Here is a 20,952-nt window from a genome sequence, read left to right on the forward strand (position 1 = left end):
CCATAAATTTAGCTTGTCTTCAGATTAGAACTTTGACTTACTGAGCAACTCAAGAACTTTAAGCATGGATTTGGACTGTAATTAATATCAGCAGTCTGCTATAAAGACTCAGGACCACGGGTTGCGTTTAATCACCATCACTGCACACTTTAAAAATGATAGAACTGAAATGAAAGGAGGTTGTAGATCAGTGGTTAATGTATTGACTGTGGATTAGAAGGACACAAGTGCAAATCCTGCTGCCACTGCTGGGCCCTTGAGTATGGCCCTTAACCCCCCCCTGCTCAGTTGTAAGTTGCTCTGGATATCATCTCAAGGTTTCTTCCTCATACCTCACTCACTCTTTAGAGACAAATTTACAATTCTAAGGAACAAACTAATAGGCATTAAACATACACATTCTTTCATAACCGCTTTATCTCTGTAAAGCTGCTTTGAGGCCACGCCTATTGTTAAAAACATTGTTTAATATTGTATTAAATTGGATTTGTTCGTCTGAGTATTGTTTAATAAAACTTTTCATTCTTGACCTGAAGGTGCAAGTTGAATAGGTTCAGAGTTGTGTAACGGTGAAAGGCACAAATCTGCACAGACCTCAGAATTTACAGCAGTTATTCATTGCACAGTTTCTTTCGTGATATCATCTTGAGTTAGAAATATGTCATGATTAAATGAAGAATTTGGCTGCATATACACCCGAAAACTTATTGAATGCTATTTAAGAACAATGTGATAAATATAAGAACCTCAGTAACCAGGCTCTCAGTGTGAGGACATTTCCACCAGCAGTTATTTACGTAACCTTTTGGACAGACGCCTGTGGGTCATTAATTAACCTGCAGCTCTGTACAAATCACTGACGCCTGACTGCTGGGTTTCAGATGTTCGGTAAACTGTTTACTTTGTCCTTTTAGTGTTAAAGAAATACAGAACAATGATTCCAAGTGTCCTTTATTTAACCTCTACATGCTTTGTGGTCTGCTTGGGTTTGGTAACTGTAACTGAAGTATATATACAGTACAGACCAAAAGTTTGGACACACCTTCTCATTCAAAGAGTTTTCTTTATTTTCATGACTATGAAAATTGTAGATTCACACTGAAGGCATCAAAACTATGAATGAACACATGTGGAATTATATATGGAATTATATACATAACAAAAAAGTGTGAAACAACTGAAAAATGTCATATTCTAGGTTCTTCAAAGTAGCCACCTTTTGCTTTGATTACTGCTTTGCACACTCTTGGCATTCTCTTGATGAGCTTCAAGAGGTAGTCACCTGAAATGGTCTTCCAACAGTCTTGAAGGAGTTCCCGAGATGCTTGGCACTTGTTGGCCCTTTGCCTTCACTCTGCGGTCCAGCTCACCCCTAAACCATCTCGATTGGGTTCAGGTCCGGTGACTGTGGAGGCCAGGTCATCTGGCGCAGCACCCATCACTCTCCTTCTTGGTCAAATAGCCCTTGATGCCTTCAGTGTGAATCTACAATTTTCATAGTCATGAAAATAAAGAAAACTCTTGGTCTGTACTATATATATATATATATATATATATATATATATATATTACACTTGTACATGTACAACTATTATATCTACAGCCTTCATGCTATTAAATCCAACGTTTATAGCTATGTATGATGATCCAGCATGCCCATGATTTCCTACAGGCTTGCAAACAGAATAAACATTGTCAGCGAGTGTAGAGATGAGTTTACACAGCCGAAAACATTTAACGCACTGGGCCGGGTTTCATCAGGGGCTTGGGAGGGGGGTAGTGTAATTGCAGCACATGCGATAAACCCCAGTGGCAGTGTTCAAGCCTGCAGCTTTAAGAGCAGGAACACAGAAGAGCAGAAGATCTGTGAGTGAAGTGCTCAGTAAAAATAAATACCAAAGGTGAGTCCTGATTTATGGATTCCTTTTTTTCATGCTTGTTATTTGCTCATAAATATAACAGTTAAATGGTTGTGGTTATTTTTCTCATTATTATTTATGGACTTTGCTGGAAGCCCAGTTATCCAGAGTTACTTGCAGGTGGATTAATTATAACAGTGAAGCAGGAATTAATTAATGCTAATGGTTTTGAAATAGATCTGCAGTCCTCAGGTGGTTCCCCCACGTGTATATCGCAATATAGAAGATACGAATGGCAAGAACTGCTTTACACTGCTCAGGATTTTTTTAAATAAATGTGTTCTTCACCTACATTATTACTTGGTTTTACTCAAATCTTCACAAGAACTTTCCAAAATTTAGTGGATCTAGTATCTTATTGTCAGGTTTCCACATACTTTTGGTCATATATTGTACATTGTAGAGCATGCACCACCATTTAGGGGATCAAAACTCTGTGACTTTCTATCTACTTGCATCCAGAAGGAGTTTCAGAGACATTCACAATGAAACCTGCAGGCTCAGGGCCACCTTCTTCTCTACAACCATCAGGCTGAACTTCACACTATTAGGACACAGATATTTTACTGCCTGTATTCATCATATAATTTTATTCCATACTGAATATAATAACTGTCTGTCTGTCTGTCTGTCTGTCTGTCTGTCTGTGTGTCTGTCTGTCTGTCTGTGTGTCTGTCTGTCTGAAACACAGAAAAAGATGGCGGCTGAGAACAAAAGCCTGGCAGATGATAACTACAGATACCTGAAGTCTTTCGAGGTGTTTCTGGAACGCTCATCTGAACACCAGTGTATGAACAAGTTTGTCTGTGAAACGCTTCCAGATATCCTTAATACGTATGTGTGAGCACACACACACACACACACACACACACACACACACACACACACACACACACACACACACACTGGAATGAAATCAATTATATGCTGGACCTTTAATCTCCATGCACTAATATAACTCCTGATTGAACCCTTTTCCGCTCATAGACACATTCAGGGTTGCCAGATTGTATGATGTCCGCTCCTACTGTTCAATTTGTAACTAGGTTTGCAACTGATGTTTGTAATGAGATAACTCCTCATAATCCTAATTAATACAGTGATCTTATCTAGAATGTAGGAGGGATATGTGTAAAAATGTCACTGAAGCGTGACTGGGTGCAAACGCATCAACAGGACAAGACAAAGATCAGAAACGATGAAATCAGGCGAGGTTTGATACATCAGGCTTTCAACAAACTCTGAGCAATAATTCGTATTGTGAATAAGTATAAAGTTTCTTTTTATGGTGTGTGTGTGTGTGTGTGTGTGTGTGTGTGTGTGTGTGTGTGTGACTGAAACCAAGTGTGCTAAATCAGTAGGTCAGTGACTGTGAGAGTTGCATATTGTAGTGTAATCTATAGTGGCCATGTTTGGATGCTGTGGTGCTTTCTGGGAAATTCTTACTTCTGATCGTAGTCCTTACTTACAATTATATTCAAAAACAACACAGGAACAAGAAATCATTTATTTTTATAGGTTTCTTATTTATATTTTTATTTATTTCAATTTCTTTTTATTTGTATTGCGCTTTTAACAGTGAACATTGTCTCAGATGTCTCCACTGTCCAATGTCCTTTACACACTCCTCAACATTATATTTGCTGGAATATACAACTGTGTATCATCAGCATAGCAATGGAAGCGAATACCATGGTTATGTATAATTTCACCCAGAGGCAGCAGATATAAAAAGAAAAGCAGTGGGCCTAAGACAGATACTTGTGGAACACCAAACTTTACCTCAGAGAGTGCAAAATTAATATAAAATGTTTTTATATCTCACAAATGAAATGTACATATCTTCTCTAATATTTCCTCCCTAACAATTCACATACACCAATCATTTTACGAGGGCTTGTAAACACCACCCCTTTGCTTAGGCACATTCTGGTAGATTGATTTTCTAAAAAGTCTTGATAGATACCTTTTGATAGTGACGTTTTCTAAAAAAAAAAAATTCCCTGATTGTGCACTTTTGTAAATAACAATGCAACAGATCATCCACCAGAATATACACACCTTTTCTTAAAATCTCGTCTGGCTTTTTATTCCTCTGTCTGCAAATCATCCTTTGTTTTGTTTTGTGTACTTTTTGTATAGAATTTTTTTGTTGTTTGTTTTGTTTTACAAACCAGGAAATTAGTTTTAACACACCAGCACTTTTCTCCAAATGCTTTTCTTATTATTCATTGCTCTTGTGTTTTACTTTTTAAACTCTTCTCGAAATAAATTTCTTATGCCATAATACTTCTTTATATGGAATTTCCTATGGAATCCCATACCCCTTTTTCTGGAGTGACTTATTGATCCTTGTATGCATCCCTATTTCAAATAACTCCGGTTCATACTCGTGACTCCGCTACTTAAACTGATCTTTTTCCCCAGGCTCTGTCTCTCCTGACTATAACCCAACTTCTCCCATGGCAACTGGAGACGATCCTGGTCCATGCTTTTCCTCAGGACCTGGCACTATTGTTCTTTAACCATGAACTTCCCCCTTGTTTTCTACAACTGCCGGTTTTTGTAATCCCTAATCTAATCCATCAGCCTTATCTGCTCACTGGCCTTTATAACATGTAATATGTATGCTGAACTTTAAATATGCTAAACTTTACTCTAAGGCATGACTATTGATTTTTGTGAACTCTCTTTATACACGAGTTCTCTGCAAAGCTGAGTGTTATACTATATTCATCCTGAATAACGCTTACATGTATTAAGCTTGGATTGAAACTAATATAAGCAATGTTATATTGTTATCTGAAGCATGTTGCTGAATTTTATTATATATTACTATATTCTACTACTGATAGCTGAAGCTGACCTAAGATAAATAACATGGGTGAACTTTAGATGTGTCAAGACGTCATGCGGTGTCTCTGTTTTCTCCTCATAGCCAAGGTGTTTAACCACATAGGCAGCAGACGTGTATCAATTTCTTTGTCTGATATTTACTGACATTTTTAATATGTTCTATACATGACTTCTGAATGAATTCTGCACACTGTGCACAATGCACCTGCACTCACCAAAACCCACCTTACTATTACTATTAAACCGACTTTCCTATTAATATTGCTGTTATTATTATTTTATATCATTATATTTATATTTATTATCATTTGATTATAAACCGAATTAGCTACATTTCTCAACAGTTCAATTCAGTTTTATTTGAATATCGCTTTTTACAGTAGACATTTATGTTTAAGGCATTTGGCCTTCACCCTCATACAGAGTGACTTACAGTGATCTCAGTTTTACAACTGAGCAGTTAAGAGTTAAGGGCCTTGCTCAAGGGCCCAGCAGTGGCAGGTTAGTGGTGGGATTTGAACTTATGACCCTCTCATCAGAAGGTCGAGCATAAGTCCAAAATCTTAACCATTTTATACATCATCAACTTAATCACTGAACTAACCCCTTCTCTTTATGAGAGGAGTATGTGCCCTGTCAATCATTAGTAAACAGTGGCTGGGAAAGAGACCAATCGAGAGCAAGACTTTGACCAGGAGAGGCGGTGCACAAGACCCCCCCCTCCCCCCAGGCCTATCCACTGTGGGAACATAACAATTATCTCCTGTAAGTTTGTCAAGAAAAAAACGACTCTTGGCAGTTAAAAATAAATGAGCAGCGTTGGGGAAAATAACGTCCTGCCATCTCTACAAAAATTTTAGCAATCATAATTAATTTGATCTAAAGTATAATATTTACACTAAACAGCATGCTAATAATAATATCTATCCATGTAGCAGTATTAATCATATAAATAAAAGGTTATTCTCTCTCTCTCTCAGTGTTGGAGCAGGAAAATCCACCCTGAAGGTGTTGGGATTGGGAAGTGGAACAGGTAGAAATAGTTTCATATATATTCATGTTTATATATGACGTGTATAATGACGTGTATAAGTGTGTAATGTGACACACCACCTGCAGGAGACATCGATCTGGAAATCCTCACACAGCTGCACGCTAAACATCCTGAGGCCAGAGTGGAGAACGAGGTGGTGGAACCCAGCGAGGACATGCTGTACAAATATAAAGGTTTTACACACACACACACACACACACACACACACACACACACACACACACACACTTTGTCTTTATTGTTTTTATCTGTATCAGTATGTGGTTGGGGTAAATATTGTCAGGATTTGGGTTTAGGATTCAGGATGGATTTGTAGGGTATATGGTGTATGATCAATAGTTTATAGTGTTAATGATACAGTTTATGATATGATATTGTGTATTCTATAAAGTTTTGGTGTATGCTACAGGATAGAGCATGAATAACACACGGTATAGGGTGCATAACATAGGGTATAGGGTGTATAATATAATATAGAGTGTATAATATAGGATATAGAGTGTATAATATTGGGTATAGACTCTATGATACAGGATATAGAGTGTATATTATAGGATATAGAGTATATAATATAGGGTATAGAGTGTATAATATTTATCATATTTATAATATAGAGTGTTGATTGCATAAGGATAATTTATACCCAAATATTTTAGAATGATTAACTATAAAACATTGTTTTATAAGGAATTTACTAGGTGTGTTATCTGCATAGCCATTTCAGCATGTTTTTCTCTCTACTAACTGCCCAGATTTAGTATCCAAGACTCCGGGCCTCGATCTCATCACCTTCAAGTGGAATAAAATGACAGCGTCTGAGTTTGAGAGTGACTGGAAGCAAAGAAACACAGACAAGCTGAAGTTCGACTTCATCCACATGATTCAGGTTTGTACGTAAACACACCCACCAGGTGTGCAAGAGATTTTATTACTGAGTGTTATTTTAATATTTTATTGTTACTGTAGTCACATTTCATTCACATAATTGTTCAACATTTTTTAACCCCCACAGATGCTGTACTATGTGAAAGATCCGGAGGCGACGGTTTCCTTCTTTCGAAGTTTACTGCACAAAGATGGCAGACTCCTCATCATCCTGGCGTCAGGTGAACATTTACCCATACACAAGGATATCTTGATTGATTATTTATTTTATTGCATTCATTTATTTAAAAGGTGAAGCTTGTTATTGAGGAGCGCTAGATTACTTACAGTGAGGAAAATAAGTATTTGAACACCCTGCTATTTTGCAAGTTCTCTCACTTAGAAATCATGGAGGGGTCTGAAATTGTCATCGTAGGTGCATGTCCACTGTGAGAGACATAATCTGAAAAAAAAATCCAGAAATCACAATGTATGATTTTTAAACTATTTATTTGTATGATACAGCTGCAAATAAGTATTTGAACACCTGAGAAAGTCATTGTTAATATTTGGTACAGTAGCCTTTGTTTGCAATTACAGAGGTCAAACGTTTCCTGTAGTTTTTCACCAGGGTTGCACACACTGCAGGAGGGATTTTGGCCCACTCCTCCACACAGATCTTCTCTAGATCAGGCAGGTTTCTGGTCTGTCTCTGAGAAACATGGAGTTTGAGCTTCCTCCAAAGATTATCTATTGGGTTTAGGTCTGGAGACTGGCTAGGCCATGCCAGAACCTTGATATGCTTCTTACAGAGCCACTCCTTGGTTATCCTGGCTGTGTGCTTCGGGTCATTGTCATGTTGGAAGACCTAGCCTCGACCCATCTTCAATGCTCTAACTGATGGAAGAGGTTGTTCCCCAAAATCTCGCAATACATGGCCCCGGTCATCCTCTCCTTAATACAGTGCAGTCGCCCTGTCCCATGTGCAGAAAAACATCCCCCAAAGCATGATGCTACCACCCCCATGCTTCACAGTAGGGATGGTGTTCTTGGGATGGTACTCATCATTCTTCTTCCTCCAAACACGTTTAGTGGAATTCTGACCCAAAATTATATTTTGGTCTCATCTGACCAGCTCCTCCCGTGTAGTTCTGGGCTGATTTCTCACCTTCCTTAGGATCATTGAGACCCCACGAGGTGAGATCTTGCATGGAGCCCCAGTCCAAGGGAGATTGCCAGTCATGTTTAGCTTCTTCCATTTTCTAATGATTGCTCCAACAGTGGACCTTTTTTTCACCAAGCTGCTTGGCAATTTCCCCGTAGCCCTTTCCAGCCTTGTGGAGGTGTACAATTTTGTCTCTAGTGTCTTTGGACAGCTCTTTGGTCTTGGCCATGTTAGTAGTTGGATTCTTACTGATTGTATGGGGTGGACAGGTGTCTTTATGCAGCTAACGACCTCAAACAGGTGCATCTAATTTAGGATAATAAATGTAGTGGAGGTGGATATTTTAAAGGCAGACTAACAGGTCTTTGAGGGTCAGAATTCTAGCTGATAGACAGATGTTTAAATACTTATTTGCAGCTGTATCATACAAATAAATAGTTTAAAAATCATATATTGTGATTTCTGGATTTTTCTTTTTAGATTATGTCTCTTACAGTGGACATGCACCTACGATGACAATTACAGACCCCTCCATTATTTCTAAGTGGGAGAACTTGCAAAATAGCAGGGTGTCCAAATACTTATTTTCCTCACTGTAACTAATTTGCTAGCAGTGCACATTCTGACCCCATCACAATATCAATAGTCAACAACCTGACCTGAATCTAGATCTTATTTCAGTACACTGTGAATGTGTTTGTTGGAAAATGTCCAATCTGACAACATAAACGTCTCTAGGTTATGACCATAACCCTAGTGATTACGATCTAACCCCCTAGTGGTTACGACCTAACCCTAGTGATTTGATTTGATTTTGATTTGATCCCCGAGGGAACGAGATGCTGCGTTGTCCACGCTCTGAACCATGTGTGAAATCTGGTGAATAGGCAAGACGTGACGTCATAGACACATAGATGGCTGTGCGGAGGTAGCGACATTAGCTTCTGCGAGAAAGAACTAGGGAACTAGGGTTACGGTCATAACCTGGACACGTTTCCCTTCGGGAACTCGAGCTGCGTCGTAACGCTTTGGGAACAAGTGTCCAATCACTCCACACCTGCACGTAGGACAGAGGAGCAGATGAACAGCTGCACCGACTGCCTCCATGGACTCGTCCTATGGAGGCAAGCGTCCAGTGCTCGCACTGGACACAGTCGGGTCTGTAACCCCTGGTCAGGGGCTATAACGGCGGAGGGCAGAATGCCTGTAACACAACACGTCATGTGGGAGCCATAGGCAACTTAGGTATGCACCCAGGTTTTGTGTATAAAAACACTCTGGCCATGCCACGGGCAAATTCCAGGCGGGACGGGGCTATGGACAGAGCCTGCAGATTCCAAATCCTCTTTAGGGAGGAAATCGCCAAGAGGAAGATGGTCACCAGAGGGTGCCTACCCAGCGACTGCCCCACCAGTGGGGTGACATATGCCGTGATGGCGGACACGTAAACCTTCAGGGTCAAAGGGGTTAACTCTGTCGCAAACTGTTCCTGTAAAAACTCCAGAACTGAAGCGACCAGGCAGTTAACTAGGTCCAAGTCATGGTGCTCACACCGTGACGTGAACAGTCGCCATCGTGCGGCATACGACCTCCGAGTGGGGGGAGCTCTGGAGTGGAGAAGGGTCTCTACTACCCCGGTAGAGAGACCTCTCAGGGGCCACAGCCACAGCTTCCACAACTCTGGGCGGGGGTGAATCAGGGTTCTGCCTGCCTGCAAGAGGAGATCCCTCCTGGGAGGAATTTTCCACAGAGGACCCTTGATTAGGGATACCAGGTCCGTAAACCATGGCTTGCCTGGTCATCGAGGTATTACCCCAAGAGCAGTGCATAGCCTCGGCCATGACCGTACCATGGCAGCCACTGTCTCGACAGGGCGTCTGCTCTGACATCCAACCTTCCTGGGATGTAAACGGCTTTTAATTAGAGAGTTTGTCCTGGGACCACACAAGGACCTCTTGCGCCAGTAATTTGCAAGGGGCGAGACCGGAGGCCCCCCTGGTGGTTGATGTACGAGACCACCGTCACTCATGACCGCTTCCCACCCCGTGAGAGAAGCATCCATCGTTAGCATTACGCGACGACAAGGAGTCCCCAAAACGGGGCCTCGGGACAGAAACGTTGGGTCCTTCCATGCATCAAAGGCTCGAAGGGCACGCTGCGAGACCTTGATGGTACGATACAGACTCCCTTTGGGGGAGAACCCTTCTGCCCCAGAGCCACCACTGGAGTGGCCTCATGTGGAGGAGGCTGAGTGGAATTACACTGGACGCTGCCGCCATGAGACCCAGCAGCCTCTGGAACTGCCTCACAGTGAGTGGCTGGCCTGCCCCTACCCCCCTGACTGTGGTGAGGATGACTTCTACCCGGGCGGGAGACAACCGTGCCCGCAACCTGGCCGAGTCCCACACCATGGCGAGAAAAGTGGTTCTCTGCGCTGGAGAAAGTACACTCTACCCAGCGTTTTAGTCTGAACCCCAGTTCCTTAATGCAGGTGAGAACGACATCTTGATGCTGAACTGCCTGGTGCTCTGAACGAGCCAATATCAACCAATCGTCAATATAATTCAAAATGCGGATGCCCTGAAGCCGCAGCGGGGTCAGTGCTGCGTGCACACACTTTGTGAATGGGAGGACCGATATTGGTAAGCTTCGCCCTGAAAGCAACCTCAGGAACCTCCCGTGTGTGGGAAGGATGGCCACGTGGGAGCATGCGACCTCCAGATCTAATGTGACAAACCAGTCCTTGGACTTTATCTGAGACATGACCTCTCTAAGAGCGAGTAGCCTGAACCCGAGCCTCATAAGTGAGTGGTTCAAGGAGTGGAGATCCAGAATGGGATGCAACCCGCCATCCTTCTTCGGAGCAATGAAGTACGGGCTGTAGTAGCCTGACTCTCTGTCCGAGGAGGATGAAACCACCCCAATGGCCTGTTTCCTCAGGAGAGTACGACCAGAGCCTGCATGGTCCCACCAGGGTGGGACACATCCCGTTGAACCGGGGAGGAGAAGACGTGAACTGAATCGCATAGCCCATCTCCACAGTATGCAGGACCCCGAGAGACTCCTGGCAGCCCTCCAGACTGACAGAAAGTTCCACAGGGGAACCAACCCCTCGGGGCTGGCCCCTGACCCACTCAGAGTGGCTGGAGCGGTGCTTTGCACCCGACTACACCTCCTGAGAGGTGGGGGATCCCCCCATCCCCAGCAATCTTACGGGCGGAATACGGGGAATACGGGAAAGCCACGCCCTGAACATATCCCATGGCAGGGCTAGCAGACAGTCTTCCTGAACCCGAATGGCAGGAGCAGCGTACTGCGGCCATTGAAGCCTCCTGAGAGGCGGCGGATGACCCCCATCCGCAACGAATTTTTTGTGGAATAAGGGAGTTAACCGCTGGACGGAGGCTGCGCCGACAGACCAGCCTCCCGGTGGTGCCGGGGAGGGACGGGCACCGTAGCATGATGTGCACACCACCCTCCAAGATGTAAGCCGTCAGGCTTACGCACCACAGCCCGTTCATTAGATGCGAGGACGAACCTCAGGTCGTCCAGCCCCTCCCTGGGCTTAGAGTGTTGCCAGGGGCCCCTAGGACCTCCCCGTGGGAATCGGGTGGCAACGCACTCTTTCCGGGCTATTCCGCTGTACCTGGACATACAGGGTGAGGCTGCCGCTGAGCAGCCCCATTAGAGCGGGAGGAAGTACCACTGAAATGCCACCACGGTTTCCTTAACCCGCCAGCAATCGCCCTTACCTACAGCGTCACCAGGTCAGGCCGGAGGGGCCACCGTGGCGCTCAGAAGAAAGCTCTCACCATCCCCATAGCAGGCCAACCTTTTATGCCTGCAACACAATTATCATGTGGAGGTATAGCAGGCCAGCCTGGTATGCCTGCAACACACTCATCGCATGGAGGCAACCCGCAGCCTGACCTGCCGTGTAGCCCTACCTACCAGAGCCAAGTGGCTCTTCGTAGGCAAACCGATAGCCTTCATAGATGCAGCACTTGGGGAGCAATAGCTAGCTAGCATCTCTACCACAGGCGGCATCGCCCTGTAGCCGCGCTACTTAGTCCCAATAACATTCGCGCACAGCGAGAAACATTGGAAAAGCAGACGCCGCTTTGGTGGGCAGGTCAGGGAAGGCACTGAGGCTGTGACACAGGGCACAGGAAATGCTAATCCAGCTCACTGGGTGCATGCTGCTTCTGCTACATGACCAGCCAAGCTAGATCCAGCTCGGACAGTGCTGGGGTCATGACCTCGAGGAGCTCTTCGTACGGCACAGGCTGTGAGGAGTCCACGGGCTCGCTAGCATCCATCATTTCATCCTCCTCAGAGAAAGAGAGAGACATGTAATGCCGCGCCGGCAGGCATGCTTCCACGAAACTTCCGAAATTTCTCCCACCTCAGAGGAAGAAATACGGAGCACCGCGTTACACGCACCGGGAGAAGGAACCGCCAAATGAGCGCTCTCCCCGGGGAACGGGAGCTTGGCTAGCAGCTAAACAGCTAAAATGCTAACAGCTGATACCCTTGAGAGCCGACTAAGCACGTTCCTAAGCTAAGCAAACAACACATCGGCTGCGTGTCACCCCCCCCTGACGGAGTTCTGCCTGAATTTAAGCTAATGACTGCACAGATAACACACACAAAGCACTTACCTGAACGAGCAGAAGCTAATGTCTCTACCTCCGCACAGCCATCTTGTAGCTTCCTGGTTTACGTGACGTCGCCTGTCTATGACATCACATCTTTCCATTTGGCCAGATTTCACACGTGGTTCAGAGCGTAGACAACGCAGGGGCGTTCCCAAAGCGTTACGACGCAGCGTCTCGTTCCTAAAGGGGAACTCTATAGTATTGGTTCAGACCTGCCATTTTGGAGATCTAATTAGCTTATTAGTGAATGCTCCATCATCAATCAACACTTCATCCCCTTTGACATTGCGGACAGTCAACCTCATCTTAAATTCACCCCCAGAAGTGTCCCATTGTGTAGAACATCTCTTTAAATACACTGGACAAGTTTAGTGAATGTGGCACTAAGAAATGTCCTCACTATACTATTATTAGTGATGTCTAGAATTTGTGAAAATGTTGCGTAGCACATCTGAAACCCTACTGGCTGGTAATGCTATTGTTAAGTTCCTGTAAAAAATTATACAGAATCAGTGTGTAGGAGAAAAACACAAATTTGGAGAAATTATTAATGTTATTCAAACAAGATGAAATAGGGACTGAAGTCATATTGACAAGGCTTTATACATAGAATAATGGAATACAGAGTGGTTCTTGTAGCACCAACCTTCAGAAACCATTACTAACGCACTGTGCCCCCTGCAGGACAAAGTGGGTTCAGCAAGTTATGGAAAACCTTCCAAGCTCAGCTGTGCAAGCCCGACATCACTCAGTCTCTCACAGTCAGCGATGTCAAGGACATGCTGGATACTAAAGGAATCCCCTATCAGAGCTACATCCTTCCATCTCAGATGGACATCACAGACTGTTTCACAGCTGGAGATGAGAAAGGGGAGCTGCTGCTAGACTTCATGACTGAGATACTGGAGTTCAGAAAGAATGCTTCTCCAGAGCTAAAGGCAGGAGTTCTGGAGCTTCTCAAACACCCAGAGTGCAGCCGTGAGGTGGATGGTAGAGTCATATTCAACAACAACCTTGAGGCCTTAGTAATCACCCCATAGAGCTGAAACAGCAACAATATACAGCAAAGGGGTACTTAACTCTGAGTTATCACGATTTAAAACCCTAATCTTTTACCCCTTTAGAACATTTGAAGCAGGTTAGCATCATTTTTTAAATGTGCACTTCACATTGCTCAAGCAAACATGTACAATGTGGAATGTTCGAAGACAAGATGCTAAGCAACAGAAACCCGAACTGAAATTGAACAGTGGATGCTTCATATCATTTGCTTTGTTCAGTCAAATAAAAATATTATTGTATATTGTGTAGAACTGTGGTCTCCAACCCCTGGGCCGTGGACCAGCACTCGTCCGTGGGTCAATTGGTACCAGGCCGCACAGAAAGAACACATAACTTAAATTATTTCTGTTTTTTTATGATCTGATTCTAAACAATGTTTTATTTTGTAAAATGACCGGATTCTCTCCACCACATCTGACTATGACTCACTCTTGATGCAGGTCATGATGCCTCGGTCACATGTCTTACCTCCATCCGCTACCTTCTTAAAGGAGCTCCGGCCGCTATCACGTAATACATTACCGCTAAATTCAAACCCTCAAGCAAACAGAATGAACAAAAAACAACACAGTGGGTTCACGTTTATTATTAGATTTAGGAAATACCAGTTTTTATGCTGGTCATAGCATTTTAATGATATGATCATTTTAATCATATGATACGATCATTTTGATGATACGACCCCCCCACCTCCCCCCTTAAAGTCCAGTCCGTGAAAATATTGTCTGACATTAATCCGGTCCGTTTTGCAAAAAAAGTTTGGGACCACTGGTGTAGACAACAGCTAGAATTCGAAGGAAACCTGCTGTCAGATGGAGATGGAAACTGTGAGATACGCCATTATGTAAAGCTGCCATTTGCTGAATTTATTAAGTCATTGTTTTTGACCCTGCAAGTATTCAAATAAGATCCTTAACCTGGGGATTAGGAGTGAACAGTGTTCACACTTCAGATGATGAATGCTCAGGACTCATTGGTAACTCTGGGTAGAATATGAGCAGATAGAGACATGAAACTATTCAATTTTGTTTGTTTTATTTGCAAAGCATTTTTACCACTGGACATTGTACCGAAGCAGCTTAACAGAAATACATTATATTTCCAAAAGTATTGGGACACCTCGTCATAAGTACGGCATGTGATTTCTGAGCATCGCATTTCACATTTAGTCCCAATCTGCTCTTATAATTCCCTCCACTCTTCTGGGAAGATGTTCCGCTAGATTTTGGAGTGTGTTTATGGATATTTGTGTTCATCAGCCACAAGTGTATTATGAAAGGCAGGTACTGATGTAGGTAAGGAGACCTGAGGTGCAGTCAGCGTTCACATTTATCCCAAAGGTGTTCAGTAGGGATGAGATCAGAGCTCTATAGCACGAGATCTTTCTCTCCAAAGCATGTAAACCAGATCTTCAAGAGCTCACTTTGTGCACAGGGGCATCGCCATGCTGGAACAGGTTTGGGTTTCCAAGTTCAAGTAAAAGCAAAATTTTTTTTCAGTTACTTACAGGTGGGTTAATTATAACAGTGAAGCAGGAATATATCCATAATGAATTAATGCTAATGGTTTTGAAATAGATCTAGTGTGGGTAATAAATAGGGATACAGATCAGTAATGTACATAAAGTGTGAGAGTGCATGGTAGTGCAGGTATGATAGAGAGTTTACTATAGAACTTTGTACAATATATAGCAGCCATAGTGTGTGCAACATATACAGATAGTGTGATGACTGACAGTTCTGTGCAGTACTTGAGTACTAGATATGAGCAGGGAATATAATTATGGTCAGTTGTTAGTAAGGGGGGTTGCTTGGGGAAAGAAACTGTTCCTGTGTCTGGCAGTTTTGGTGAACAAAGTTCTGTAGTGCCTGCCAGAAGGGAGGAGCTGGAAGATGTTGTGTCCAGGGTGTGAAGGGTCATTAATGATTTTTTCTGCCCGGTTTCTGGTTCTTGTATGGTACAAGTCCTGGAGAGTGGGCAAGGGGGCACAAATGATTTTTTCTGCTGTTTTAACTGTTTTCTGCAGTCTGTTTCTGTCAGATTCAGTGACTGCAGTGTAAAACCGCATCAACAGACTGTACTTCCTTAATTGACGTAGAAAGTACATCCTCTGCTGGGCCTTTTTCAGAATCGAGTTTATGTTGCATTCCCATTTCAGGTCTTGGGAATTGGTAGTGTCCAGAAACTTGAAGTTCTCCACAGATGACATAGGGATGTTGGATATTGTGAGGGGGAGTGGTGTAGAAGGGTGTTTCCTAAAGTCCACTATCATCTCCACAGTTTTGAGTGTGTTTAGATCAAGGTTGTTCTGACTGCACCATAGCACCAGCTGCTCCACCTCCTGCTCATATGAGTCCGATGAGCGTGGTGTCATCTGCAAATTTCAGGAGTTTGACAGTTGGGTCACTTAATGTGCAGTCATTCGTATAAAGGGAGAATAGCAGTGGGGAAAGGACACACCCCTGAGGAGCACCAGTGCTGACTGTCCGAATACCAGAGGTAACACTGTCGGAACTCAGAGCCTGTCTCCGAGGCGACACATCGAGGGTGGATTCTTTACTCCGAGAATTCCCAATAATGCTCAGCCAATTCTAGAAAAACTGAAATATAATAGACACAAACCGCCAATGAAGGATCCTCAGTCTCGGATGAGTAAAAGCAAAACTTCTTTATTCCATGCACGTTCCAATGAGCTCAATAGAAGGTGGATACTTCACATCAAAATGAACAGCACATCAAAAATGATAGAGCACGCCAAAGTGAAGAAGTACACCGACTGTCTGTTTCACGCTCGTATTTATACCCTGTAGCCACCGTATCTTTCTATTTTTTTTATTTCTTCACCTTGAGTAATTCCCCTTATTTTCCAATCTTGCCCTCTTTTTTTCAATTCCCCTTATCTTTGGCCTTGGTGTTCATTCCTCCAAACAACACCATATTTGGAGTTCCTGTTTTTCCAATTCCCCTTATTTTCGGCTTATAATTTTATATTAAAAAAATATGAGTGAGTATAAAGCCCTTATTTCCTCTGGATCCAACCATACGTTGCTTCAGTCTTTCAAGTGTGAACAACCATTTTTGCGGCCTATTTTGTCTTCCTTCATCTGCAATGGGTAAGTGTTATGCTTTATTCTTTTTATAATGCTGTTTGCTATTCTTTTATTGAATTGAGTTATATCAGTGTATTAGATTGCCTGTATACATGAGCTTGATTATATTACTTTAATTTGATAGTTGCAAGTGCCCAGGTTATATTTTAATTGTGCATTCTGAACTGATTGTTACATAGTGTATAGAATCTTCTCTTGAATGTGTGTTATCCTTTGCCTGCGCCTAGCAGTCACCGTGATTTTACCCTGTTTAACATCTTATCTCTGTTGGTCTCTTTTGCTCAGCTCCACCACGCAAACGTTCTGGAATGTCTCCGATGGGTGTTCTTCGCAGACAATACCGCCAGTTCCAGCTCTCCTCACTTGCTGCTGAGCTTGCTCATTTTCTTGAACAACTCTCTGGCCTAACTGTTCCAGCGAATCCCTATCTGCCTCCTCGCATAGTGCAGAGCACCTCTATGGGCACACAGACCTCACCTGATCTCTCTGCTACTCGCAATTCGACAGCCCCGAGCTTATGATGACAACTGCAGTGAAGGCTCCTGTCCCCCACCATTTTCTCCCTATCCCTCACACTGGTCTCCCACTGATTATTCCCCTACGTCTCCCGTTGCTCTGCCAAGCCACCGTGCTCATGTGCCTTCACCCGAACCTTGGGTTAAGCTACTTCTTCATGTCTCCTGCAGCTGCAGTAGCCCACCCGCCTTGTTATCCCAATAAAAATGCTTAAACACCCTCAAGGTCGTTTTCTGTCCTTTTTTTTTTTTTTTGTCTATTCCACACATAACATCAGTCAGACTCTATCCTACTCTCACACATGTAAATACCTTATTATTACTATTTTACTTATACTTGGTGTAAATGAAGGCTTGATTAACATACAGGTTAAATAGGTTTTATCAACCTACTTCTATTGTATCTAATAAGTTCTACATTTGATTGTTAGGTTAATTTTTTTTGCTGGATTAATGTTAGTTTGATTATAACACACGCTAGATAAGGTTGATTAAAGTTATTTTCTCGACATTACTCCCCCCTCTGAGACTTTATAGTCTCACATTCCGCTTTCTTCCGTGATAACCTTTTATCAATCATACATGTTGTGTAATACAGCTGTATGACAAAGTAAAAAGTCTTTTGAGTTCTTTGGCACATGTTGTTTTCTTCTGACCCAGATACTTTGCGTATTGCAGTGGGTCTTGTTGGAGCCCTGGAAAAGGTTACTAGCACTTTACCAGGTACTCGTGTGTTTATATCCACGGGAAGGAAAAAAAATCCATTACGGCTTAATATCCACGGTAATCAAAAGTAAAATAATCGCAAGTACACAATTTAAACAATCTCCCAAAAAGTCAATTTGGTCAGGAAGCCTAAAAATCTACTTTAACTCAATAAAAGAGGAATCTAGTACCCATGAATACACGGAGGCTATCAAAACCAGTGTTAGTAATCAAATTCAGTGATAATATTTTGAATAATATTCAGTGTAAGACTACAACATACTTAGACTCTGTGTAATAAAGTGAACAAAAATCAAAACTTGCATTTAAAAAATGAAACAAACCAGAAATCAAACGGAAATCAAAAAAATGAAATGCCAAATCAAAAGATCGATGCCAAATCAAAAGATCGACAAAGATCGACATTACTCCGATGCCAAATCAAAAGATCGACAAAGATCGACATTACTCCGATGCCAAATCAAAAGATCGACAAAGATCGACATTACTCCCACCCTCACAGCAATGGCCGTGCCTAATCACAACATTGATGAACTAGGAGTGGGCGAAAAACCCTGTAGACAGTCAAGTGCCAGGGAAAATTCCCACTCTGCCCGCCAGTGGCGCGACAGTGGATTCACCACCAAGGTCATCCTTCGTCGTGATTGTACATGCAGCTAAATATGAGACGTGAAAAAAGAATGAAAATGAAAACAAAACAATATAGTCCGCATAAATGTGGTAGGGCTATGGAACAGGCGACAACCGCTTAATCCATTGTGGTAAGGGAGCGGATATACGGCGACCAGTTAGTAATGCAAACCACACAGCGTTGAGCCATTTAAGGCGAGAATGTCTACCTCGTGTCGAGATTACTTCTGAGTCTATGGCGCGCATGTGGCATCCGCGAACAAGGATCGGACGACAGTGCCAATCCTGATGCTTTGCTGGTTCCGTCGTCCATAGAACATAGCCACCTAAGGTAATGGTGTAGTAAGTTACAGTAGTGCGTTGCATGACGAAGGTCGTGAGCAGGAAACTGTGGGTGCTTGGGGCTCTTGTTGAGAAAGAAAGAACCCCAAAAGACTCGGCCAGGGAGATAGCGCGATGTATAATGAAGACACCGGTGACCAGCTGAAGTCCACCAGGAAGATCATAGACAGAGTTCTAAATGGAGTCTAACCACATACCCTCCGGAGAAAACATGTTAGCATGGCCTATAATGGCGGTCACTGGTCTACGCTGGTCCTCATCTGTTACCCAAGCAAATTCATCCCTTCGTGGAGGAAAACCGAACCAATCACGGGGTTCATCATAGCACCGGTCACCCAACGGACAGTCGTCACGGCCCTGGCACCACAAGCAATGTGTCTGACGGTCAAAGGCGAGGGCATCACACGCATCACAGGGACCCCTGAATGTATCGAAGTCAAATCGATATCCCTCATTACACATGTCAGCGAATGCACACACGCCAGGAAACAGCCGCAGATTCGGCTGTAGCCACCTGGGTTCACCAGCGGCCATGTTCCTGCACACAACATGAAGAACTCACAACAACAACATGGTTCATACAACATAATTAAGACAGCAAGCATCTGAAGCAGTTTTCATGAAGGTGGGAAATATAAAAGTAAGACTCAGTGGGCATGTCATCATTATCAAGATCAGTAATCAAACACAGATAGATAGATGGCTATATATATATATATATATATATATATATATATATATATATATATATATATATATATATACAGTGGAACCCGGTTATGTCGATGTCCTAGGGGGTCGCCAAAAAGCATCGAGATAACCGATGATCGAGATAAACGAAAATCAAAACGGCGGCAATACATTAACGTGCTTGAAATTTCTTTATATTCTGTATGTTGTGCGTTAATAAATGAGAATGTGCATGCACGTGTTTTTGAAGAGGTTTTTTTTACACAACAGCGTTGCCGTGATTTGTTTGATGAAGGCATGCTATAAAAATACATACAGTACATGTTTATCTGTCAGGAATCCACCTGCCACGCCCCCTTCGGCGCCCCCTTCAGCGTGTCAGGTGTTTTCTCGGCCACTTTCTCTGAAGCTCCCGGCTTCAATCGCCCACATTTGGTGCTCGTTTAGCATCATCACCAGCTCCTATTTAAACTTCCAGATCTCACCGTCCGTTATTGTTGGTATATGTTGGTTCACGGCGGTTGTTGTTATCGCTCATGCGTATCCCGGTATGTGCCTTCCCACCGGCACTCTCTCAACGGCTGCTCTTTTCTTCCTAAGCGCACCGTGGATTCCCCCCTGATCCTGCCGTTGTTCATTCTATGCTTTTGCTGCTCATCCCGCGTTCTCCCGTGTGCTGTTCAGCGCCGCGCTTCTACTTTCGCCTCCCGTTCATCGCATAACATTTAACAACAAAAGGCATATGTGCACTAACTAACAGCAGAGATTCACCAGTATACAATACAACACCTGTAGCAGCTGTAAGGCTTGATTTTTCCGCCACTTTCGCGAGTTCTTCTGCGGCTGCACCGAGATAACTGACGTTAAATGGCAAATTTTTCCCCCCTTGTGCTCGAGATATTAGGGTTCGGCGACATAAAAAAGTCGACATAACCGATTAAAAAATGCTTAGACAAGAATTTGGCGGTTCCACCTCAAAAACGTCGACTTAATAGGGTTGTCGAGGTAACCGGGGTCGAGATAACCGGGTTCCACTATATATATACAGTACAGACCAAAAGTTTGGACACACCTTCTCATTCAAAGAGTTTTCTTTATTTTCATGACTATGAAAATTGTAGATTCACACTGAAGGCATCAAAACTATGAATTAACACATGTGGAATTATATATGGAATTATATACATAACAAAAAAGTGTGAAACAACTGAAAAATGTAATATTCTAGGTTCTTCAAAGTAGCCACCTTTTGCTTTGATTACTGCTTTGCACACTCTTGGCATTCTGTTGATGAGCTTCAAGAGGCAGTCACCTAAAATGGTCTTCTAACAGTCTTGAAGGAGTTCCCCGAGAGATGCTTG

General features: G+C 43.1%; 1 protein-coding gene across 1 annotated transcript; it reads left to right on the top strand.

Annotated features, from left to right (window-relative positions):
* The first annotated feature begins 1,799 nt into the window (after positions 1 to 1,799).
* On the top strand, positions 1,800 to 13,817 carry LOC124383082 (histamine N-methyltransferase-like). Its single transcript, XM_046845455.1, has 7 exons — positions 1,800 to 1,901; positions 2,611 to 2,753; positions 5,756 to 5,808; positions 5,895 to 6,002; positions 6,582 to 6,715; positions 6,842 to 6,935; positions 13,201 to 13,817. The coding sequence occupies exons 2-7, from the start codon at positions 2,617 to 2,619 to the stop codon at positions 13,554 to 13,556; spliced, it is 882 nt and encodes a 293-aa protein (XP_046701411.1). The 5' UTR covers positions 1,800 to 1,901; positions 2,611 to 2,616; the 3' UTR covers positions 13,557 to 13,817.
* The last annotated feature ends 7,135 nt before the right edge of the window (positions 13,818 to 20,952 follow it).

The sequence above is a fragment of the Silurus meridionalis genome, chromosome 3 (assembly GCF_014805685.1).
Source record: "Silurus meridionalis isolate SWU-2019-XX chromosome 3, ASM1480568v1, whole genome shotgun sequence".
Classification (NCBI taxonomy): domain Eukaryota; kingdom Metazoa; phylum Chordata; class Actinopteri; order Siluriformes; family Siluridae; genus Silurus; species Silurus meridionalis.

What these genes read in the sequence shown, in the direction of transcription:
- LOC124383082 (XM_046845455.1), top strand. Translation starts at nt 2,617, where the DNA reads ATGGCGGCTGAGAACAAAAGCCTGGCAGATGATAACTACAGATACCTG. An exon ending in CATGCTGTACAAATATAAAG is followed by an intron (nt 6,003 to 6,581) that starts GTTTTACACACA and finishes CTAACTGCCCAG; the next exon opens with ATTTAGTATCCAAGACTCCG. An exon ending in CCTCATCATCCTGGCGTCAG is followed by an intron (nt 6,936 to 13,200) that starts GTGAACATTTAC and finishes TGCCCCCTGCAG; the next exon opens with GACAAAGTGGGTTCAGCAAG.